Raw genomic sequence first — 23,288 nt, forward strand, 5'->3', positions numbered from 1 at the left:
TATGAATGAGTTGGGGTGTCCAAACTTTTGACTGGTACTGTATATACACTGCATCGTCCTTAAAGGAGATACATAGAACTTTTGTTTTTAAATACATTTCTGAGTGGATAGTGTCTCCATCCTTGACTCTTGTATGCTGCATAAATGGGAATAAAAAAAACAACAACTGTATTTTTGAGAGTTGAAATCAACCGCAAAGTTGGCATTTGAACTGCCCCGCCGAGCCAGCCAGCCCTGAGTGAGTGACGTCACAGCGGTAACCGGTTTTAAGGCCGAGGCCTTTGACAGCTATAGACCAAAGCCAGACTCGGCAGGCAAGAGCGGTTGCAATGGCCTCTTCGTTCGGATTTATTGGAGATTCTTTGGATTCCTCAGATAGTAATACATCTGACTGTGATAGTCCTGAAATTGGAGTGTGTGTACATGCTACTGCTATACACGTAGAACTGTATCAGTTCGAGCCATCGGAAAATGAATCCGATAGTAACACGTCGGCCACGGAGGCCCCCACCTTACGAAATAAAGCCAGAGAACAAAGCCGTCTAGAGAATTGGATAGAATTGAACTGACAGTCTCATGTGACTCTCATTAAAACAGGATGGGTGTTATAACTTATGCAACACACATGTACATGCATGCATTTTCACTGATAAAATGTAAAAGGCTAATTAAATAATCAGGTGAACTGAGACAATCACATTCTGAAGCAAATTAAATAATCTTTTACCAGTAACTTAAATACACAATACAAGTTACATGTATTAATCTAAATGCAGGTAAACAACGAATGTTGTTGTTGTTGTGATGTAACCAAATGAGAGTCGTATCTTACCCGTCTGTGGTCTCGCTTCTTGAAGGCCGATCTTGTGGCTGATTACTTTGAAACAATCTTTCAATTCTTCATTCAGTTCTTCGTTCATTCGCTTGTTCCATGAAAGGGCAAGATATTGCTGCTGAGGCAAGCATAGCCAGTGGAAAAAAAAAAGAAGAAAAAAAGGCATTTCCAGTGGAGAAATCTGATGACTGGTCCACCCATTCTCCATTTTCTCCATACTGAGTACTCCGCCATTACTGCTCGGCTCACACTCCGGGAGAACTGGTGCAACTGAACTTACTTTCTTTTTCTTCTAGTTTTCTTTTCCTTTAATTGTTGGACCTGCACCCTCTTTCAGTACGGGCTTATAGCCAACACTCCTCAACAGATCAGAGGTTTCGTATGAGTCATCAGTAAAATGTGCCTGTGAATTTCTTGCAAAACGCGTCCAAATCCTTGCAGTTTGAACATTCTTGGGCCATGAATGCAACATAAATCCACCTTCTGTCGTGTTCCTGCACCGGCCAGCAACACATCTACGTGGCATGGCGATAAATTAGCTCAAAATGGAGGATCGGAGTTGCAGTCAGCTCTGTGTTGTAGTATAGCGGAAATGGCGATGAGACCGATAGACTTCCTGCTGTGATGTCACAGATGTCAAGGTCATTCCCTCAGACCACTACCTATATGAATCACTTTAATTGTAAAAATTACTATATTAGATTTATTGTTAATGCTTAAAACTATTCCTGTGCCATTCTTGAGGTCTCAAGGCATTTATAAACAAAAAGTGAGGCCATGGCTCTGCGTATCTCCTTTAAGTTTCAGTCACCATATAAAACTGTAATCTTCCATTATATTTGTTCTAGCCAACATAGCAAATTCTTCCTTGGATATCGTCAGATGATAAAATATAAAAATATTATATTGATGAATCATAACAAAAGTGAACCATCTCAAACACGTTTTCAGGAAACTTCCATGAATTTATCGGAACTCATGCTGGGACAAGCGGAATGACAGGTAGTAAATTCTACTCAAAATCATCTTATTCAAATTCATTTCTCCCTCCTGTTGCAATTGGGTGTCGTTCTAATTTGGTGGATTTATGCATGCCACCTTGAATCCTGTCCATGCATGCTCCTTGATTCCTGTCCACTGACTGACCTTGTCCATAACTCTAAATATTGCAACTGCCTATGCTATTTTTTTTTTTTTGATGATGATGATGTATGTCCAGCATTTTAATGTCACTTTGCTCTTTCTTAGTCTTACGGTTTTTGTGTTTTCTGTCTTTGGTTTACATTTTGCGAAATGGTTAATATCATCCAGTATGTTTCGAGAATATTGTCAATGGAATTCAGAGTAATCTACAGTTAATCCATTTCAGTGTAATGCATGACAACAAATCCTGCACAAATCTGCCTTTCATTAGATGTCAGGGAATTCATTTTATTGTCTGTTTCCTTCATGTCACATTTGTGTCAGGATCTAGATGTCACAGGATTTTGTTGTTGTTGTTGTTTTTCTTTCCCCTGACTGTACACTCTTAGGAAATGTAGATCCCTGAATCATTTTTTGGTTTAATTCTGAGTGAAACCTTAGAGGTCCTGTGTAGACCCCTGCAACAGAATTTTTCCCCTTTCAGAAAGAGAACTTTACATTCATGAATCATTCTATCCACATTCACTGAATATGAGCAATCGCGTGCTCTGATTGGCTACTCTATGACTAGAATATCAGCTCATATTCCGTGAGTTGAGAAAAACAAAATGGCAGAGCATGTTGCTGAAAACAAATCAAACCCCCAAAAAATAGAAAGAAAAAAAGCAACAAAATATGGAATACAAGTATTTGGTAGTAAGAACATATCTTTTTATTTTTCAAGAATTATTATTATTATTATTATCGCATTTTTCACAAATGGCTCCTGTCATTTTGCCAGTTTATTTACATTCTAAGTGGAAATCATTTTGTCAGATGTTTTGTACAGAGTTTATATTTATCGAATTTGCAAAAAATAAAAATGCTCTGTTTCTCAAAATCCAGTGAATGTGGATAGAATAAAACAGTTATTCCACTCAATCTCATCGTACATGGATTATAGACAACTCGGTATGACACGCTTCGTCGGCTATCAGCTCATGTACGACTCGATTTCGTGGAATAACTGTTAATTATTTTTTTCGCTGTCCGGTTTCCATCAAATCCCGCGCTCTGATTGGCTGGCGAGTGGGTCCGTATCCTACGGTACAGACCTCGGTTACGGACCTCTGGCGACTCGCTCGTTCACAACAACAAACATAGTAGCAATTTTTGTCAACATTTATCTTTTTTTATAAGATTTATTTTTTAAGATTTTTATCAAAAATCTTATAAATTTTTGCCAGCATTTCTCAGGAGAATAGCATTAATTTTACAGCATGGATAGCGATAACGACAGTGTTCACAGCGAAAGCGAGTTTTACTACCCTGAGGAAGAAGAAATAAAATAAAACATTTCAGAAGGCAGCTAAAAACCTGTAACTGTTGCTAACGCTGAGCAAAAACATGACTGAATCCTGAATGATTCAATTTTGTATAAATAGGGGACTACATAGGTGGCAAAATGTATTTTTTTTCTTGCCATGGAAGTGCACTTGTATACCGAGGAGGAATCCATTTGCATTACAGCCGTGAATGAGGATTCAAAATAGCGGCTCGCCTCGGCTCGGCTCAGCTTGGCTCGGTTTTCCCTTTCGGGCGCTCTCGTTTTCTGTTAGAATTTGGTAAAGAAAAAAATAAATATATTTTTTACCAGCTTAAGGTCGGTCCGTATGGTGAAATACCGTGACCTCGGCCTTGAATACTGACCTCAGCCCAGAGGGCCTCGCTCAGTACTTTAAAGACCTCGGTCACGGTATTTCACAATACTGACCTCCCAGCTGGTAAATAACATATATATGTACCCACCGACTCCTTAATGTAATCATGAAGAGCCCTTATTTTCTAAGACTGTACAGCAATATGTGCATGCTTCTTCATATGTGTATTGGATGTTCATATATTTATGTTGCATATTCCAGGGAAATCCTGCGTCAAAGATTTTTTTTTTTCTAATCCCGCCCTTTCTTTCTAAAGGTTCAGTAACTGATAAACCTCCAGGACCACCTAGCTCTGGAAGAAAAGGTGAGTTGAGATCTACAGAAGCTGTTTGTGACGTGTGTGTGTGTTGAAATCTATTTGGAATGATGTATATTCAGAGTAGGACAGAAGTTAAAAGTCCCTGTGAACTTTCGAGAATGATGTTTTCCAGTGTCTTCTTGTTTTTACTGTAGGCTGTAATGTCGCAGGAAAAAGCACTTTCCTCTTGTATCCCATCTCGTTAGTTTATCCCACTTCAGTCAGCTCACGCCACAGTTTCTATTTTACAACTAATCTCCAAGTAGCAACTTATTTGTGCTGAGCTTGACTCCAGGCTTGAGTTTATGTAAGTAGGTGATTGGCTTCTCAGGGGCCATAAACAATGAAAACATATTCATGTTGTTAGCTTTTACAGCCAGTGTAAGAACTTAGTACTGATCAAAGCCTTGGAATCGACGTTCCTGCCCCTTTCTCTGCCATGACACACAGTGAAATCTCAGACCTCTCATCCAGAGGTTAACAGCAGCCAGGACTCTCTGGAAAGCTAAACCATCGTTTACAGATCTTGGAGGTAGTGTAATGGGGTGGGAGTGTGGCTAAAGGTTTACTGCGTAGGGGCAGAAAGGAGTGTGTAGGGAAGGGGTTTACTTCGAGCTCAGCTTGCTCAGTTTGTTCTTGGAACTAACTTTTTGGATCGTGTTACACTTTAACTACATTAGGACGCACTCTTGGAAATTCAGCTATGCCTGAGTGTTCATTAAACACTTTCACAAACACGCGTACATTTTCTGTTCATGATGACCGTGGCCCAAACCTGGTCTTCTGAACTCCTCACGTTATCCATGCATGGATTAAAGTTTTCCGTCATGTGACGGATTTCCGTCAACTGAACTCTCCCAAGGCCAGATGTGAGGTTGGTGCTGATCCGAGGAGAATTAAAATGACGGGTGGTTGGGTAGAGATTGGGTTATAACACTGATGTGTTGCAACACCATCAACTATCAGCAGGGTTTATTTAAGTTTTTTGTTTTTGAGCCATGCTTTGTGTCGTTCATTTCCTATGTTTGATCATGTTTAAACGTTCGCTGTCTGCGGTGCGGCATTAAAAAAACATGCGCTGTCAAAATTGGCAAAATACATTCCCATGTGCTTGGCGTGCTTGTGTCTGACCATTTCTGTTTTGTATTAAATTAAATCTTGCCAAAATGACTTAGTTCAAATCTGGACATATAGAAATAGAGCATGTTAAAAAAAAACGAAAAAATAAACCCCGTAAAGCCCGCTCCTCTGCTTCAGCCAGACTTGAAGACCCGACGGTGCAATGCTTGCAGACTGTCAGAAGTAATTAGACCTAAATTTATAGCTAACAAATCAGCAGACGCCCCAACAATTATTATTTTCGTTAGGCCAATGTGTAAGGTATGTTAGAACCGTGCCTTATAGCCTACGTTATATCACAATTTAAAGGACGTTTGAGGAGTTGGAGGCTGCGAGCGCAATGATGTTCCGACATGCGCTAAACTTTATTCCCTGAAAATCATACACCAGCGTTCAATGCCCCAAACAGTCAAAATGTCTAGAAGACTACGGTTAAATAATAATCATAGCCTACTAAGTTAAATTACGTCAAAACATCTGTTTCTGGCCTATGAAATGATGGAGGAAAATGAGAACGAACGCAAAGTAGATAGCAGCCAACTTCACGCGATCTTTTAGGTAACTTAACACTCGTGTTGGCCACAATATTTCTCTTAATAAAATCTTGAATTGTTTTTGAAGTCATATTCAACACAAAGTAAGGTCAAATTATAATTTTAATTTTAATTTAAGCGAAGATCCAAACTTTTTTCTATAATGACGTCGAGCATAGAGGAGCATGTCATTCTGCTTTCAATTTCGACAGCATGGATGCGCTTTACATGAAAGAAGGCACTGATGTGTCTGCCATCGATAAAGGTGTAAAAAACAAGTGGAGGTGGGCTTGGCTGTACGAAATAGGTGAAAACGGAAAGCCATTTAGTTCATGGTGCAAAAAACTAAACATTCCAGGCGCTTGCATTTGTGTGGTTTGCCACAAAAAAATAATATACGGAAGCAATGGAAAGAAAGTGCAATAAATTGAATATATTAATCCATTAATTAATTGATAATAAAGTTATCAGTTCTAAGTTAACCATTCTCAGAATTTCATCGAAATCCACCCATAACCCCCCCCCCTGTAGAATTTCATCGAAATCCACCCATAACCCCCCCCCCCATAAATTTTCAGTCAAATAATTTTTTTTTGCTTTAATCCATGTCCATGTCACTCAAGCTGTACACTTTTATAATTTCAATTCTGAAGTACATAGGTACCTTTGCCATTTGGAGTAAAGCCTCAGGCCTCGTCTACTCAGATAGTTTTTCCCCCCTGTTTAAATACAACCCCGATTCCAAAAAAGTTGGGATGCCGTGTAAATTGTAAATAAAAACAGAATGTGAAGATTTGCAAATCATGGAAGCCCTATATCTCAGTGAAAATAGTACAAAGACAACATGTCAAATGTTGAAACTGAGAAATTTTATTGTCCTTTGAAAAATATTTGCTTGTTATTTTTAAATTTGATGTCAGCAATACGTTTGAGAAAGGTTGGGACAGGGGTGTGTTTACCACTGTGTTGCATCACCTCTATTTTTAACAACACTCTCTGTAAACATTTGGGAACTGAGGAGACCAATTACTGTAGTTCTGAAAGAGAAATGTTGTCCCATTCTCACCTGATACAGTGGTGCTTGAAAGTTTGTGAACCCTTTAGAATTTTCTATATTTCTGCATAAATATGACTTCGAACATCAGATTTTCACACAAGTCCTAAAAGTAGATAAAGAGAACCCAGTTAAACAAATGAGACAAAAATATTATACTTGGCCATTTATTTATTGAGGAAAATGATCCAATATTACACATCTGTGAGTGGCAAAAGTATGTGAACCTTTGCTTTCAGTATCTGGTTTGACCCCCTTGTGCAGCAATAACTGCAACTAAACATTTGCGGTAACTGTTGATCAGTCCTGCACACCGGCTTGGAGGAATTTTAGCCCGTTCCTCCATACAGAACAGCTTCAACTCTGGGATGTTGGTGGGTTTCCTCACATGAACTGCTCGCTTCAGGTCCTTCCACAACATTTCCATTGGATTAAGTTCAGGACTTTGACTTGGCCGTTCCAAAACATTAACTTTATTCTTCTTTAACCATTCTTTGGTAGAACTGTTTGTGTGCTTAGGGTCGTTGTCTTGCTGCATGACCCACCTTCTCTTGAGATTCAGTTCATGGACAGATGTCCTGACATTTTCCTTTAGAATTCGCTGGTATAATTCAGAATTCATTGTTCCATCAATGATGGCAAGCCATCCTGGCCCAGATGCAGCAAAACAGGCCCAAACCATGATACTACCACCACCATGTTTCACAGATGAGATATGGTTCTTATGCTGGAATGCAGTGTTTTCCTTTCTCCAAACATAACACTTCTCATTTAAACCAAAAAGTTCTATTTTGGTCTCATCCATCCACAAAACATTTTTCCAATAGCCTTCTGGCTTGTCCACGTGATCTTTAGCAAACTGCAGACGAGCAGCCATGTTCTTTTTGGAGAGCAGTGGCTTTCTCCTTGCAACCCTGCCATGCACACCATTCAGTGTTCTCCTGATGGTGGACTCATGAACATTAACATTAGCCAATGTGAGAGGGGCCTTCAGTTGCTTAGAAGTTACCCTGGGGTCCTTTGTGACCTCGCCGACTATTACACGCCTTGCTCTTGGAGTGATCTTTGTTGGTTGACCACTCCTGGGGAGGGTAACAATGGTCTTGAATTTCCTCCATTTGTATGCAATCTGTCTGACTGTGGATTGGTGGAGTCCAAACTCTTTAGAGATGGTTTTGTAACCTTTTCCCACCTGACGAGCATCAACAACGCTTTTTCTGAGGTCCTCAGAAATCTCCTTTGTTTGTGCCATGATACACTTTCACAAACATGTGTTGTGAAGATCAGACTTTGATAGATCCCTGTTCTTTAAATAAAACAGGGTGCCCACTCTCACACCTGATTGTTATCCCACTGACTGAAAACACCTGACTCTAATTTCACCTTCAAATTAACTGCTAATCCTAGAGGTTCACATACTTTTGCCACTCACAGATATGTAATATTGGATCATTTTCCTCAATAAATAAATGACCAAGTATAATATTTTTGTCTCATTTGTTTAACTGGGTTCTCTTTATCTACTTTTAGGACTTGTGTGAAGATCTGATGATGTTTTAGGTCATATTTATGCAGAAATAAATATAGAAAATTCTAAAGGGTTCACAAACTTTCAAGTACCACTGTATATAATTTCAGTTGCTCAACAGTTCGGGGTCTCACATCCTTCTCGTGTTTTGCACTTCATAACGCACCAAATGTTTTAAATGGGAGACAGGTCTGGACTGCAGCAGGCCAGTTTAGCACCCAGACTCTTACTATGGAGCCATGCAGTTTTAGAAGAAGAAGAAACCTTTCTTTGTCACATGCACACTTCAAGCACAGTGACATTTATCTTCTGCATTTAACCCATCTGAAGCAGTGATCACATGCACACACACACCCAGAGCAGTAGGCAGCCACACCAGAGCACCCGGGGAGCAGTCAGGGGTCAGGTACCTTGCTCAAGGGCACCTCAGCCCAAGGCTGCCCCACATCAACCTAACTGCATGTCTTTGGATTGTGGGGGAAACCGGAGCACACCCACACAGACACAGGGAGAACATGCAAACTCCTCACAGAAAGGCCCTTGCCAGCCGCTGGATTCAAACCCGGAACCTTCTTGCTGTGAGGCGACCGTGCTAACCACAACACCACTGTGCCCCCGTTTTTAATATGTACAGAAAATGGTTTGGCATTGTCTTGCTGAAAGAAGGAAGGCCTTCCCTGAAAAAGATTTTGTCTGGATGGCAGCATATTGCTCTGAAACATGTTTATATCATTCAGCATTAATGATGCCTTCCCAGATGTACAAGCTACCCATGTCATGTGCACTAACGCACCCTCATACCATCACAGATGGTGGCTTCCACTTCGCCTCAGTCCATTATAAAAGAGCTCAGGCCCAGAGAAGGGGGTGGGGTTTCTGGATATTGTTTATATCTGGTTTTAACTTGCATTTGTGGATGCAGTAATGAAGTGTTTTCACAGACGATGGTTTTCTGAAGTGTTCCTGAGCCCATACAGTGATTTCCACTGCAGACACCTGTTTGCTTTTAATGCAGTGTCTCCTGAGGGCCTGAAGATCACAGGCATTCATCTCATCTCATCTCATCTCATCTCATTATCTCTAGCCGCTTTATCCTTCTACAGGGTCGCAGGCAAGCTGGAGCCTATCCCAGCTGACTACGGGCGAAAGGCGGGGTACACCCTGGACAAGTCGCCAGGTCGTCACAGGGCTGACACATAGACACAGACAACCATTCACACCCACATTCACACCTACGGTCAATTTAGAGTCACCAGTTAACCTAACCTGCATGTCTTTGGACTGTGGGGGAAACCGGAGCACCCGGAGGAAACCCACGCGGACACAGGGAGAACATGCAAACTCCACACAGAAAGGCCCTCGCCGGCCCCGGGGCTCGAACCCAGGACCTTCTTGCTGTGAGGCGACAGCACTAACCACTACACCACCGTGCCGCCCCCACAGGCATTCAGTGTTAGTTTTCAGCCTTGTCTCCTGCATACAGAGATTTCTCCAGATTCTCTGAATCTTTTAATGATATTATGGACCACAGATAATGTGATCCACAAATTCTGTGCAGTTTTACATTGAGGAATGTTATTCATAAATCGTTGCACTGTTTGCCCACACAGTCTTTTACAGAGCGCTGAACCCCTCCCCATCTTTACTTCTGAGAGACTCCGCCTCTCTCGGATGCTCTTTTTATACCCAGTCATCTTACTGACCTGTTGACAATTAACCTAATTAGTTTTGTTTTAGCATTACACAACTTTTTCAGTCTTTTGTTGCCCTGGCCCCAACCTTTCTGAAATATGTTGCTGACATCAAATTCAAAATGAGCATATATTTTTCAGAAAACAATAAAATGTATCAGTTTCAACATTTGATATGTTGTCTTTGTATTATTTTCAATTAAATATAGGGTTTCCATGATTTGCAAATCTTCCCATTCTGTTTCTATTTATGTTTTACACAGTGTTCCAACTTTTTTGGAATTGGGGTTGTAAAATCCTATTCAAACAGGAATTAATTAGCAAATCCTGGGCTCCTGGGAATTAACCTATAATGGAGGCCCCTCCTCCCCTCCATGCTACTCATGAACCAATGCAGCAGCAAACCCCCCCCCCCCCCAATACAGTGCATACATTACCTTTTTGCACATCCACGATGAGTATTTGAATAGCCCTAGTGTTATGGAGAAGGCAGCTTCTTATTTACAGCTTCTTTCTCACTTTTCACCTTGGGAACTCATCCACAAAATATCATAAAAGCCGTTAAGATTTTGCGTATTGAGCAGTAGAGAAGTCAAAATGCAGAAAAACCACACATCAACATGTCCAAAAGTTCTAAAAACAGGATTCATTTATATGAACTGATGATGAGATAGAGCGACTGCTTAAGGTTAGGTTATGCTAGAATGCAAAGAGTTCACCTGGATGTTATGTAAGACCACCATATGTCGTACATTCTGTACTGCCAGAGAGGTACATTCAGTAGCAAAAGAGCATCGTGATCTGTCTCATGATGGTGTCATTATGAAGCAAAGTAAAATTAACCCCTTGATCTTTCCAAGTCCATTGCTGTTTGCTAGTTGCTTGTCTGTGTGACGAAGATTTAGTGAAAAAAAATATTTTGTAACTTCCCATGGGGGAAGCCATGGCCTAATGGTTAGAGAAGCAGCTTTGGAACCAAAAGATTTCCGGTTCAGTTCCCTGGACCAGCAGGAATGGCTGAAGTGCTCTTGAGCAAGGAACCTAACCCCTACCTGCTTCCCAGGCTGCTCTGGGTATGTTGTACATTGTTCTGGATAAGAGTGTCTGCTAAATTTGAGGTTGTATTTACATAAAATGCAATCATAGTTATAATCTGCATGCATCCATCTCTTCACCCTACTCATTACTTACAAGAAAGAGTGGAACCAGAGCTTTGTAATGATAGTCACATTTGTACAGATGAATAAATTCAAGAAGGACTTATCACTCCACAACATAGTGCATGTCAAAGTAATCAAAGTGTTGTCGAGTAATCTGGTTTTGAAATCACATCAAATGAAACAATGACTTTTTTTTCTGTTTGGCATGAAGCACAATTTTTTTTGCAAATTTCTAAGCCATAGAGTTTCCAACCATCATAGTTCTTATATTGTGATGTTCAAGAGAATCTCCTCGACAATTCTGAAAAGATATCTCTACTGCCTTGCTAGCATTTTGTGGTGAGATACATGTAAAAATATAACAATTTCATCAGACACAGTCTTTTTCTTCCCTTGATATAAAGGTTGATACAACCCCAATTCCAAAAGTGTAGGGACGCTGTGTAAACTGGAAATAAAAACAGAATGCGATAATTTGCAAATCATGAAAATCCTATAGTTCACTGAAAATAGTACAAAGACAACATATCAAGTGTGGAAACTGAGAAATTTTATTGTTTTTTGAAAAATATATGCTCATTTTGAATTTGATGTCAGCAACACATTTCAGAAAAGTTGGGACAGGGGCGTGTTTACCACTGTGTTGCATCACCTCTACTTTTAACAACACTCTGTAAATGTTTGGGAACTGAGGAGACCAATTGCTGTAGATCTGAAAGAGAAATGTTGTCCCATTCTTTGCTGATATATAATTTCAGCTGCTCAACAGTTCGGGGTCTCCTTTGTTGTATTTTGCACTTCATAATGCGTCAAATGTTTTAACTGGGAGACAGTTCTGGACTGCAGCAGGCCAGTTTAGCACCTGGACTCTTACTATGGAGCCATGCAGTTTTAGAAGAAGAAACCTTTCTTTGTCACATACACACTTAAAGCACAGTGAAATTTATCTTCTGCATTTAACCCATCTGAAGCAGTGAACACATGCGCGCACACACCCAGAGCAGTAGGCAGCCACACCAGAGCGCCCGGGGAGCAGTCAGGGGTCAGGTACCTTGCTCAAGGGCACCTCAGCCCAAGGCTGCCCCACATCAACCTAACTGCATGTCTTTGGATTGTGGGGGAAACCAGAGCACACCCACACGGGGAGAACATGCAAACTCCACACAGAAAGGCCCTTGCCAGCTGCTGGATTCAAACCCGGAACCTTCTTGCTGTGAGGCGACCGTGCTAACCACTACACCACCGTGCCCCCGTTTTTAACATGTACAGAAAACGTTTTGGCATTGTCTTGCTGAAAGAAGGAAGGCCTTCCCTGAAAAAGATTTTGTCTGGATGGCAGCATATTGCTCTGAAACATGTTTATATCATTCAGCATTAATGATGCCTTCCCAGATGTACAAGCTACCCATGTCATGTGCACTAACGCACCCTCATACCATCACAGATGGTGGCTTCCACTTCGCCTCAGTCCATCGTAAAAGAGCTCGGGCCCAGAGAAGGGGGTGGGGTTTCTGGATATTGTTTATATCTGGTTTTAACTTGCATTTGTGGATGCAGTAATGAAGTGTTTTCACAGACGATGGTTTTCTGAAGTGTTCCTGAGCGCATACAGTGATTTCCACTGCAGACACGTGTCTGCTTTTAATGCAGTGTCTCCTGAGGGCCTGAAGATCACAGGCATCCAGTATCAGTTTTCAGCCTTGTCTCTTGCATACAGAGATTTCTCCAGATTCTCTGAATCTTTTAATGATATTATGGACCATAGATGATGTGATCCCCAAATTCTTTGTGGTTTAACATTGAGGAACGTTATTCTTAAATTGTTGCGCTGTTTGCCCATGCAGTCTTTCAGAGAACGGTGAACCCCTCCCCATCTTTACTTCTGAGAGACTCCGCCTCTCTGGGATGCTCTTTTTATACCCAATCATCTTACTGACCTGTTGCCAATTAACCAAATTATTATTATTATTATTATTATTATTATTATTATTATTATTATCTTTACCATTATGCAACTTTTTCAGTCTTTTGTTGCCTCTGTCCCAACTTTTTTGAAACTTGTTGCTGATATCAAATTCAAAATGAGCATATATTTTTCAAAAAACAATAAAATTTCTCAGTTTCAACATTTGATATGTTGTCTTTGTACTGTTTTCAAAGAAATATAGAGTTTCCATGATTTGTAGATTATCTTATTCTGTTTTTATTCATGCTTTACACAACGTCCCAACTTTTTTGGAATTGGGGTTGTATAACGTGCATGTATTATTATTATTATTATTATTATTATTATTATTATTATTATTATTATATCAACTGATGGAAGATTTGGACAGCCTAGAAAACAACAACAAGAAGATACAGCATGTATGGCTATCCCTTATAATAACTAAGACAATGTCAAAATTAAAGGTCGTGAAATCACCCTGAAATTCATGAGGGTTCATAAGATTAAATGCGAGCACACTGTGAACTTACAGACCACAAAGTAACAACCTGGTCAGCAGCTAAATACAGGGTCATAATGATAAATGATAAAAGCCTTTGTGTATTCATAACACAAGAAATATGGCACTCAAAATGTGCAGGTTGACAAAAAACATCCATCGACAAACATCTGGGGTTTTTTTTTCTGTCAACATATAAAGAGTAGCAGGTGTTTCTGAAAAAAAAAAAAATATATATATATATATATATATATATATACACACAATACCACTCAAAAGTTTGGACACCCCTACTCATTCATAGTTTTTTTTTTTCTTTTCTGTATTTTGTATTTTCTACACTGTCGAACAACACTGAAGACACCAAAACTATAAAAATAACATCTGGAACATATGTGGTAAGCAAAAGTGTTAAAGTTAAAAAGTGTTCAAAATTTTTTTTGATATTTTAGATGCTTCAAAGTATCCAGCGTTTACCTTGACGATGCTTTACACACTATCGTCATTATCTTAACCAGCTTCATGAGGGAGTCACCTGGAATGCTTTTCAATTAACAGGTGTGTCTCGTTAAAAGTGAATTAGTGGACGAGTTTCTTGCCTTCTTAATGCGTTTGAGATCAAACAATAAATAGGAAATAATAAAAATACAGTAAATAGCCCTATTCAACACCACAACTGTAGTAATCCATATTATGTCAAGAACTGAACAACTAAGTAAAGAGAAACGACATCCATCATTACTTTAAGACATGATGAAGTGTCTTTTAATGAATAAAAATAAAGAAAAAAATTGAATTAGAAGGTGTGTACAAACTTTTACCTGGTACTGTATGTTACATATCACGGCCACGTTTTAATAATTTGTTCTGTCATTTTAAATGTGTCATGATTTAAGTAAAAAGTGAGGGAATGATTATACAGCCCTGTGCAAAAGTCTTAGGCACATGTAAAGAAATGCTGTCGACCAAAAATGGCTTAAAAAATAATGAAATGAAATGTTTCAACATTTAAAAAAAAATACTGTGAACAGTAAGCAGTGAGCCATATAAATGAAAGTTCTTCTGGACACTTTGACTGTCACACTCACTTCTTCATTTTACACCAAAACCCAGCAGCCTTCATTATGCTTTCTTTTTTCATCTGAAAAGTGCTGTCTTATGGAATATGCTGCTCAGATGTAAGCAAACTTTTTTTTCCCCTGCAACATTTAATCTTGTGCTGGAAAAAAAAGCAAACAAACGTTTGGAACTCTAAAATGTTTTTGTAATGTTGTGACTCAATAATGTAGAAGTCATAAAATAGAAACCTATTACAAAGTTTGTATGAAGAAAAAATGGGGTACAGTACTAGTACTAAATAGTAGTAAATAGTACTTTTGCACAGTACTGTACATTGCAGGAACAAATTATTAAAATGTGCCCACGATATAACTTAAACATGGGAATGAATTAGTAAAATGTGGCCATTTTATACATATATATATATATATATATATATATATATACAGCAAATTCCTCAGTGTTGAATTAACACTTTCAGAGTTAATTTGGGTCCAATTGGACCTATATAAACACTCTGGGTGTTAATTCAACACTGGGGATTTTGCTGTGTGTGTGTGTGTGTGTGTATATGTGTGTGTGTATATATATATATATATATATATATATATATATATACGGCACGGTGGTGTAGTGGTTAGCGCTGTCGCCTCACAGCAAGAAGGTCCTGGGTTCGAGCCCCGGGGCCGGCGAGGGCCTTTCTGTGCGGAGTTTGCATGTTCTCCCCGTGTCCGCGTGGGTTTCCTCCGGGTGCTCCGGTTTCCCCCACAGTCCAAAGACATGCAGGTTAGGTTAACTGGTGACTCTAAATTGACCGTAGGTGTGAATGTGAGTGTGAATGGTTGTCTGTGTCTATGTGTCAGCCCTGTGATGACCTGGCGACTTGTCCAGGGTGTACCCCGCCTTTCGCCCGTAGTCAGCTGGGATAGGCTCCAGCTTGCCTGCGACCCTGTAGAAGGATAAAGCGGCTAGAGATAATGTGATGTGTGATGTGTGTGATATATATATATATATATATATATATATATATACGTTGTACAGTGGCGCTTGCACAAGTCCTAAAAGTAGATAAAGAGAACCCAGTTAAACAAATGAGACAAAAATATTATACTTGGTCATTTATTTATTGAGGAAAATGATCCAATATTACATATCTGTGAGTAGCAAAAATAAGTGAACCTCTGGGATTAGCAGTTTATTTGAAGGTGAAATTAGAGTCAGATGTTTTCAATCAATGGGATGACAATCAGGTGTGAGTGGGCACCCTGTTTTATTTAAAGAACAGGGATCTATCAAAGTCTGATCTTCACAACACATGTTTGTGGAAGTGTATTATGGCACGAACAAAGGAGATTTCTGAGGACCTCAGAAAAAGCGTTGTTGATGCTCATCAGGCTGGAAAAAGTTACAAAACCATCTCTAAAGAGCTTGGACTCCACCAATCCACAGTCAGACAGATTGCATACAAATGGAGGAAATTCAAGACCATTGTTACCCTCCCCAGGAGTGGTCGACCAACAAAGATCACTCCAAGAGCAAGGCGTGTAATAGTCGATGAGGTCACAAAGGACCCCAGGGTAACTTCTAAGCAACTGAAGGCCTCTCTCACATTGGCTAATGTTAATGTTCATGAGTCCACCATCAGGAGAACACTGAATGGTGTGCATGGCAGGGTTGCAAGGAGAAAGCCACTGCTCTCCAAAAAGAACATTGCTGTTCGTCTGCAGTTTGCTAAAGATCACATGGACAAGCCAGAAGGCTATTGGAAAAATGTTTTGTGGATGCATGAGACCAAAATAGAACTTTTTGGTTTAAATGAGAAGTGTTATGTGTGGAGAAAGGAAAACACTGCATTCCAGCATAAGAACCTTATCCCATCTGTGAAACATGGTGGTGGTAGTATCATGGTTTGGGCCTGTTTTGCTGCATCTGGGCCAGGATGGCTTGCCATCATTGATGGAACAATGAATTCTGAATTATACCAGCGAATTCTAAAGGAAAATGTCAGGACATCTGTCCATGAACTGAATCTCAAGAGAAGGTGGGTCATGCAGCAAGACAACGACCCTAAGCACGCAAGTTGTTCTACCAAAGAATGGTTAAGAAGAATAAAGTTAATGTTTTGGAATGGCCAAGTCAAAGTCCTGACCTTAATCCAATGGAAATGTTGTGGAAGGACCTGAAGCGAGCAGTTCGTGTGAGGAAACCCACCAACATCCCAGAGTTGAAGCTGTTCTGTATGGAGGAACGGGCTAAAATTCCTCCAAGCCGGTGTGCAGGACTGATCAACAGTTACCGCAAATGTTTAGTTGCAGTTATTGCTGCACAAGGGGGTCACACCAGATACTGAAAGCAAAGGTTCACATACTTTTGCCACTCACAAATGTGTAATATTGGATCATTTTCCACAATAAATAAATGACCAAGTATAATATTTTTATCTCATTTGTTTAACTGGGTTCTCTTTATCTACTTTTAGGACTTGTGTGAAAATCTGATGATGTTCGAAGTCATATTTATGCAGAAATATAGAAAATTCTAAAGGGTTCACAAACTTTCAAGCACCACTGTGTATGTGTGTGTGTATATATATATATATATATATATATATATATATATATATATATATACACACACACACGAGGGTAAGTCAAAAAGTTCTAAGACAAATTGAAAAAAAATCTTTATTTATGAAAATAACAAGGCTATTTCTTGACATATGCTCTATTTAAGTCTAAACACTTCTGCAAGTGGTGTTTCCATCAGAAAATTCCTTCTTTGTAGAATTCTGGGGGATGTCTTCCACACCTTTTGAAAGTATAATATCTGTCTTAAAACTTTTTGACTTACCCTCGTGTGTGTGTGTGTGTGTGAGATTATTTTATCTATCTGTCTATCTGTCTATCTATCTATCTATCTATCTATCTATCTATCTATCTATCTATCTATCTATCTATCTATCTATCTATCTACGGTATACACACATTTCTTTTCTCTTTTTGTGTCATGAATGTCATGAATGGGGTTCTGTAGAATGAAGCCTCAGTAGGGAATAAGAAAAATCTAAGAACAGAGCTAGGAAAAGAGTGAAGAACTTTTTTTTATCCTCAACAAACTTGATGGTTCTTATTAAAGATTACATTATTTACAACTGACAGGAATCGATTTTTTCCCATCTGTTTGAGTCCAGTGTGTTAATAGGGATCATCTTTTCAAGCAACTGAATTTTGTAATTGCTTTCCAATAGGGTTCATGTCAATGTTGGTTTTGTGGTCATACAATATGCACGTCTAAAGTAAACATAATTTGTGACTTTCCACTGTGGACATGTGCTTGACCACAATTAACCACAGTAAAGCTCATATAATCTTTTCGATTCAGTTTTTTTCTTTTTTTTTTTGTTAAAGGCCAAACTGTCATGTGTGAGCATCCTAGCAAGCAGAAGCTGATCTTGCAAATCTAGTCTGTTGGGAATAATTGAGTAAGTTTGTACATGTAGGGCTGAACAACCATATTTATAAATGTATTATGTAACACTCAGTAAGCCTTATTATATTCAGAATGGCAGAATAGTATGTTAATATTCTACTCATAGCAATGTAATATACAATGCGCTATCGTTTCAGATCTGACCATTGCTGCTGCTGTTGTTGGGTTTTTTTGAGAATAACTTGGTGAAAGTGAAAATATTACATTTTAGCTTCAACTGAGATGGTGTTTTCCATTTAGTGAGGTTCTTGAATGGGGTTCTCTTTTGACTGGCAGCTACATTACCTAATTGCAGTTTAAATCATGACCTTGTGTGTGACCCAGCCTCCTATACCAGCTGATTATAGCATTAGCATGACTCCCTTGCATGTGCTTGATGGGGCCCAAAATGCAGAGGGCCGAATGCAATGCCACATATCTGGGTAAGTACTGTAGGACACTACAGCCATGATACTTCTTAGCATGTACAGTATTTAAATTGAGAAATAGCCAGCACAAGAGCTCTGATGTAGTCCCCATTGGTTTTTAGGTCTTGCTGATACTCTGTTCTTTCTATTTCCTCTATTCTTTCTGCACTTCTTGCTTTTAATTCTTTCTGTTTCCTGTGCTCTTGGCCGGGCCATGTGCAAATCCCAACCATTCAACAGTTCTGGAGAGTAGATTGTATTAACCTCAATAATGGTAGTCTCTTTCCGGTTCTTTCTCACTCTCAACCCAGATGATGGCTCCAAACCCACTCCCACAATGGAGACCTACATCATCCCAGGTGAAGGTAAGTCCATCTAAGCAATAAGGATGACAAAACTCTAGATGTTATCTTGGATTTTTTTCTTTTTTTTATGTCTTCACCATGTGTGCTGCTCATTCCGAGCCAGTACAGAATGTTAAAGAGTTCTCCTGGTTTTTCGGGGTTCACAGAGATCACAGCCCCCACACTGTGGGGGAAGCAGATAAACAGAGAAAAGAACAACACCAGCAGCAGAAAGCCAGGTAGGATTATGCACTTTATTTCAGCATGTTTACAGATATCGTTATATTATCTTTATGCTCAATACATTGCTGGATGAGGAGTTTCCAGTGATGTGTTGATGGCAGAACACTAAATCTTACACTCCGTCAGGAACCTTGTTTTAAGTTTGTTTTACTCAACTTTCTTTCACCAAATTAAGATTTACATTGACATGGCTTTTCCAACCAAACCATCATGTAAACCAGTGACTAGCTTCTCTCCAGTTAAAAAGAAATTCAAAGGCATCAGAATCACACTATAAATGGAATTAAATAAGCACATTTTGAGCAGGAAAGCAGGCTGAACTCTCTTATTTCAGCTGCCGTTATGGATGCCTTGGCTAATATCTTACCGCCTGAACTGGAACACCTTAAGGTCGGGTTTCGGGAGGATAAAGACAGCCTGTAGTTTTCCCAGTGACAAGCTCCACAGACAAAATAAAGCCACCTACAGTCCCGGGTTGACATTATTCAACACAATGGCCACTCTGAATGTGTTATACTCCAGGAGTAAGGATGAGAAGTTGAGAAGCTGTGTGCTAAACTTACCAAAATGGAAGACAGAATTCGCTGAAATAACACGAGATCAGTTGGCCTACCTGAAGCAGTCAGTTGAAGGCTCAGATGTGGTGTCTTTTCTCCAGCTACATTTGCCCTCATGAACCCATACCTTAGCTGGTCATGAAATCCCAATCAAGAGAGCAAACATGGCTCCAGTCTAAGAATGCTGATTTTTTTTTAAATCTTTTTAACTTCACTGAAGTGGAGCCAGGGCCTGGCATGACCAACACACTTCACTTTGTTTTTCTTCATGGATTCTAGCAAAGAGACATCAAAAATCATCAAAAGAAATGTCACAGTTCAGGAAATGTTAGAAGCACCAGACCTGCAGCTTCACATCTTCATATCTTCACATCACATCCAGTGACCCTGATGGTTGTCTACACTGGCAAGCACACAAAAGTTCTCTCAATGAAACAAGCAGAAAAATTTCTTCACTCCGTGTCAAAAGCAGTACGTTCTCACAGCCATACAGCGGACAGTCAGAATCCGCACACCCCAGTGTTGATGGACATCACACCTGTTCAGGTTCAACCTTTAGGTACCAGACGGCCAGCAAACTTAGCCCCAACATCTCATCAAAACATCACCCTAGAGGACAGCACTTTATCTATCCTGGGTGTGGTGAGTCGAATCTGCTGAATTTAGCCAATTCTGTTGGACCTGTGTGTAGTTGCTTAGGCCTTTCAGTTATAATGTTAATCATTCTATCCACATTCACTGGATATGACCAGTCATGCACTCTGATTGGCTACTCTACTACTCGGCTATCAGCCCATATACTGTGAGTAGAGAAAAACAAAATGGCGGAGCGTGTTGCTGAACCAACCAGAGATGAAATAAAAACTCGACTCGAAAACAAAACCCCAAATAATACAAAAAAGCAACAAAATATGGAATAAAAGTATTTGATGGTAAGAACATATCTGGGTTTTTTTTCAAGAAGTATTATCACATTTTTCACAAATTGCTATTGTCATTTCGCCGGTTTGTTTACATTCTAAGTGGAAATGATTTTGTCAGATGTTTTGTACAGTATAAAGTTTTTATTGATCACATTTGCAAAAAATAAAAATGCTCTGTTTCTCAAAATCCAGTGAATGTGGATAGAATAAAATGGTTATTCCACTCAATCTCGTCATACATGGATTATAGCCAGCGAGGCGCATAGCTCATGTATGACTTGATTTCGTGGAATAACTGTTAAATGTTAGGTAGTTAAGATTTAAGGGCAGTAAGTGTTATGAGTTGTGACAGAGATTCTTTATAGACAGCAAAATGCTTCCCTTAGAGAGTAGTCATAAAAGAAAGCCATGCCTTCGGGCCATAGTGTCATACATATACAGTATTTTGGTGGCTAACCATAACCCATAACCATAACTTCTCCATGGGAAAGAGGATAGGCTTGGAATTAATCCTAACTGGAATACTATTTGGCCTCACTTAAAGAAAATCTAAAAAAAAAAAAAACTTGTGAGCTAATTAATTTTAAATGTGTACATAGGGCATATTCTACACCGTATTTCTGAAACAAAATGGGTATTGTTCCATTGGTAATGCTAATGTTACTGGAACTTACTTGCATGTTCTGGGATAGCAGTAAAATCAGCTAATTCTGGGAATGTGTATTGTCAGTATTGCCAGGACACCCTTAGGGGAAAATCCCTGTCTATTTTTATGAAGTGATGACAGCACTTTTACTTTTACACAGACTCAGAAGTGGGTAGTTTTAACTGCCTTAATGTCTGCAGAGAAGACTATTTTACACGAATGGTATAATTCAGATATAAGTATGCTTAGACAATGGCTTTTATTTTATGACGGTGTCATTAGAGCGAACCACTGCTATATTAAGGTCAAACCAGCCACAGTAAGGACATGGACAAGGATTGCATTGATTCTGAAGGGCCTAACAAGTGACTACTGAAATATCTGCCCTTTGTAACCCACCCTGTAGACTTTATTTCATTTCTTCCATCTTGTTTACAATGATTGTTACTTTAACCTTTGTTTATGTTTATTTTTTGTCGGTTTCTATGATTTTACATGCAACAACATAATAAAAAATCTACCACAAAAAAATACATTGTTGGATACTTGTTTTTAACTTTTACTGACAAATTGCTGGTTTACGACAGAGCAATGTTTGGTTACTGCTTGTTGCTTGCTGTATGTGTCTCTGTGATCACAAGATACTGTATGTTACCAATCAGAACCCATAAAGGCCAGATGTTATGTTTATGGAGAGCCAGTGCTAGAAAAGTTGCAAGTATGGTAGCAGAAAAGGTGGTCAGTAAGGCATTGGGTCAATAATACGACCGCTAACAAGTGTTGATCTTCCCAAGTAGATAAAACCCCATTACGCAAGAATTGTTTTTTGTTGTTGTTTTGGTTTGGGTTTTTTTGCTCTTGGGCTCCCCCTAGAGTTGTGGTAAATACAAGCCACACTTTGAGCTCTCCTCATGGACAGCTGTACTTGTGTGTTTGTTTACAAGCTGAAGGATAAAAAAATGGCAGAAGCCAAAGAATCATGATGACTGACAAGGTAGAGTAAAATTACAGGATTTTACACAAATATGGTCTCTGATGATGCCCTTTTTGTGACCCGGGTGTTGTAAATGTCCTGTAGTGGGGGGAGGACAGCTCCACAGATGAACTGCACCATTTTAATGACACGCTGGAGAGCCTTTCTGTCCTGAGTTGTGCAGTTTCCATACCACACAGCGATGGAATTTGTCAGGACACTCTCCACTGTGCACCTGTAGAAGTTGCTGAGGAGTTTGGTGGACAGTCCAAATTTCCTCAGCTTCCTCAGGAAGAAGAGTCTCTGTTGAGCCTTCTTGATGGTCTGCTGTGTGTTGTGTGTCCAGGTGAGATCCTCACTGATGTGAGTTCCGAGGAATTTAAATGTTTTCACCCTCTCCACCTGTGTCCCGTTGATGTGCAGCTAGGCGTGCTGGTCTCTCCTCCTCTTCCTCGGGTCAATAATCATTTCCTTGGTCTGCTCAGCATTCAAGGAGAGGTTACTGTATTTTCCCGGCACCAGGAGACCAGCTGAGCCACCTCCTCCCTGTAGGCTCTCTCATCTCCGCCGGTGATCAGCCCAATAACAGTGGTGTCGTCAGCGAACTTGATGATGGAAGTGTTACTCTGGGTGGGGGTGCAGTCATAGGTGAAGAGGGTGTACAGGAGTGGACTGAGCACACAGCCTTGGGGGGTCCCTGTGCTCACTGTCTTGGTGCTGGATGTTCTGGTACCGACTCTGACAGCCTGGGGTCTGTTTGTGAGAAAGTCCAGGACCCAGCAGCAGAGGGAGGATGTCAGTCCAAGGGTGGAGAGCTTCTCAGTCAGTCTGCTGGGGATGACGGTGTTGAAGGCTGAACTGTAGTCCACAAACAGCATTTGAACATAGGTGTCCCTGTGTTCCAGGTGTGACAAGGCTGTGTGGATGGCTGCATTGACGGCATCATCAGTTGAATGGTTCTGACGATATGCAAATTGAAGGGGGTCAATTGTGTCTGGGATGTCCTTTTTGATGTATGACATGACTATCCTCTCAAAACACTTCATTACAACTGAAGTGAGTGCAATCGGGCGATAGTCATTCAGACATGTTATATTGTTTTTCTTTGGGAGGGGCACTATGGTGGTGGTCTTGAAGCA

General features: G+C 39.8%; 1 protein-coding gene across 5 annotated transcripts in view; it reads left to right on the top strand.

Annotated features, from left to right (window-relative positions):
* smoc1 (SPARC related modular calcium binding 1) overlaps window positions 1-23,288 on the top strand; it is a 125,339-nt gene that overhangs the window by 57,307 nt on the left and 44,744 nt on the right. For 2 of the 5 annotated variants that reach the window (XM_060934739.1, XM_060934738.1), the window contains exons 6-9: window positions 1,787-1,837; window positions 3,935-3,982; window positions 18,742-18,828; window positions 18,975-19,046. In XM_060934739.1, the coding sequence (XP_060790722.1) occupies window positions 1,787-1,837; window positions 3,935-3,982; window positions 18,742-18,828; window positions 18,975-19,046 (258 nt within the window). The remainder of the gene's footprint in view (window positions 1-1,786; window positions 1,838-3,934; window positions 3,983-18,741; window positions 18,829-18,974; window positions 19,047-23,288) is intronic. The other 3 variants (XM_060934741.1, XM_060934742.1, XM_060934743.1) reach the window with 3 other exon arrangements.

Source organism: Neoarius graeffei, chromosome 11 (genome assembly GCF_027579695.1).
Source record: "Neoarius graeffei isolate fNeoGra1 chromosome 11, fNeoGra1.pri, whole genome shotgun sequence".
NCBI classification, from domain to species: domain Eukaryota; kingdom Metazoa; phylum Chordata; class Actinopteri; order Siluriformes; family Ariidae; genus Neoarius; species Neoarius graeffei.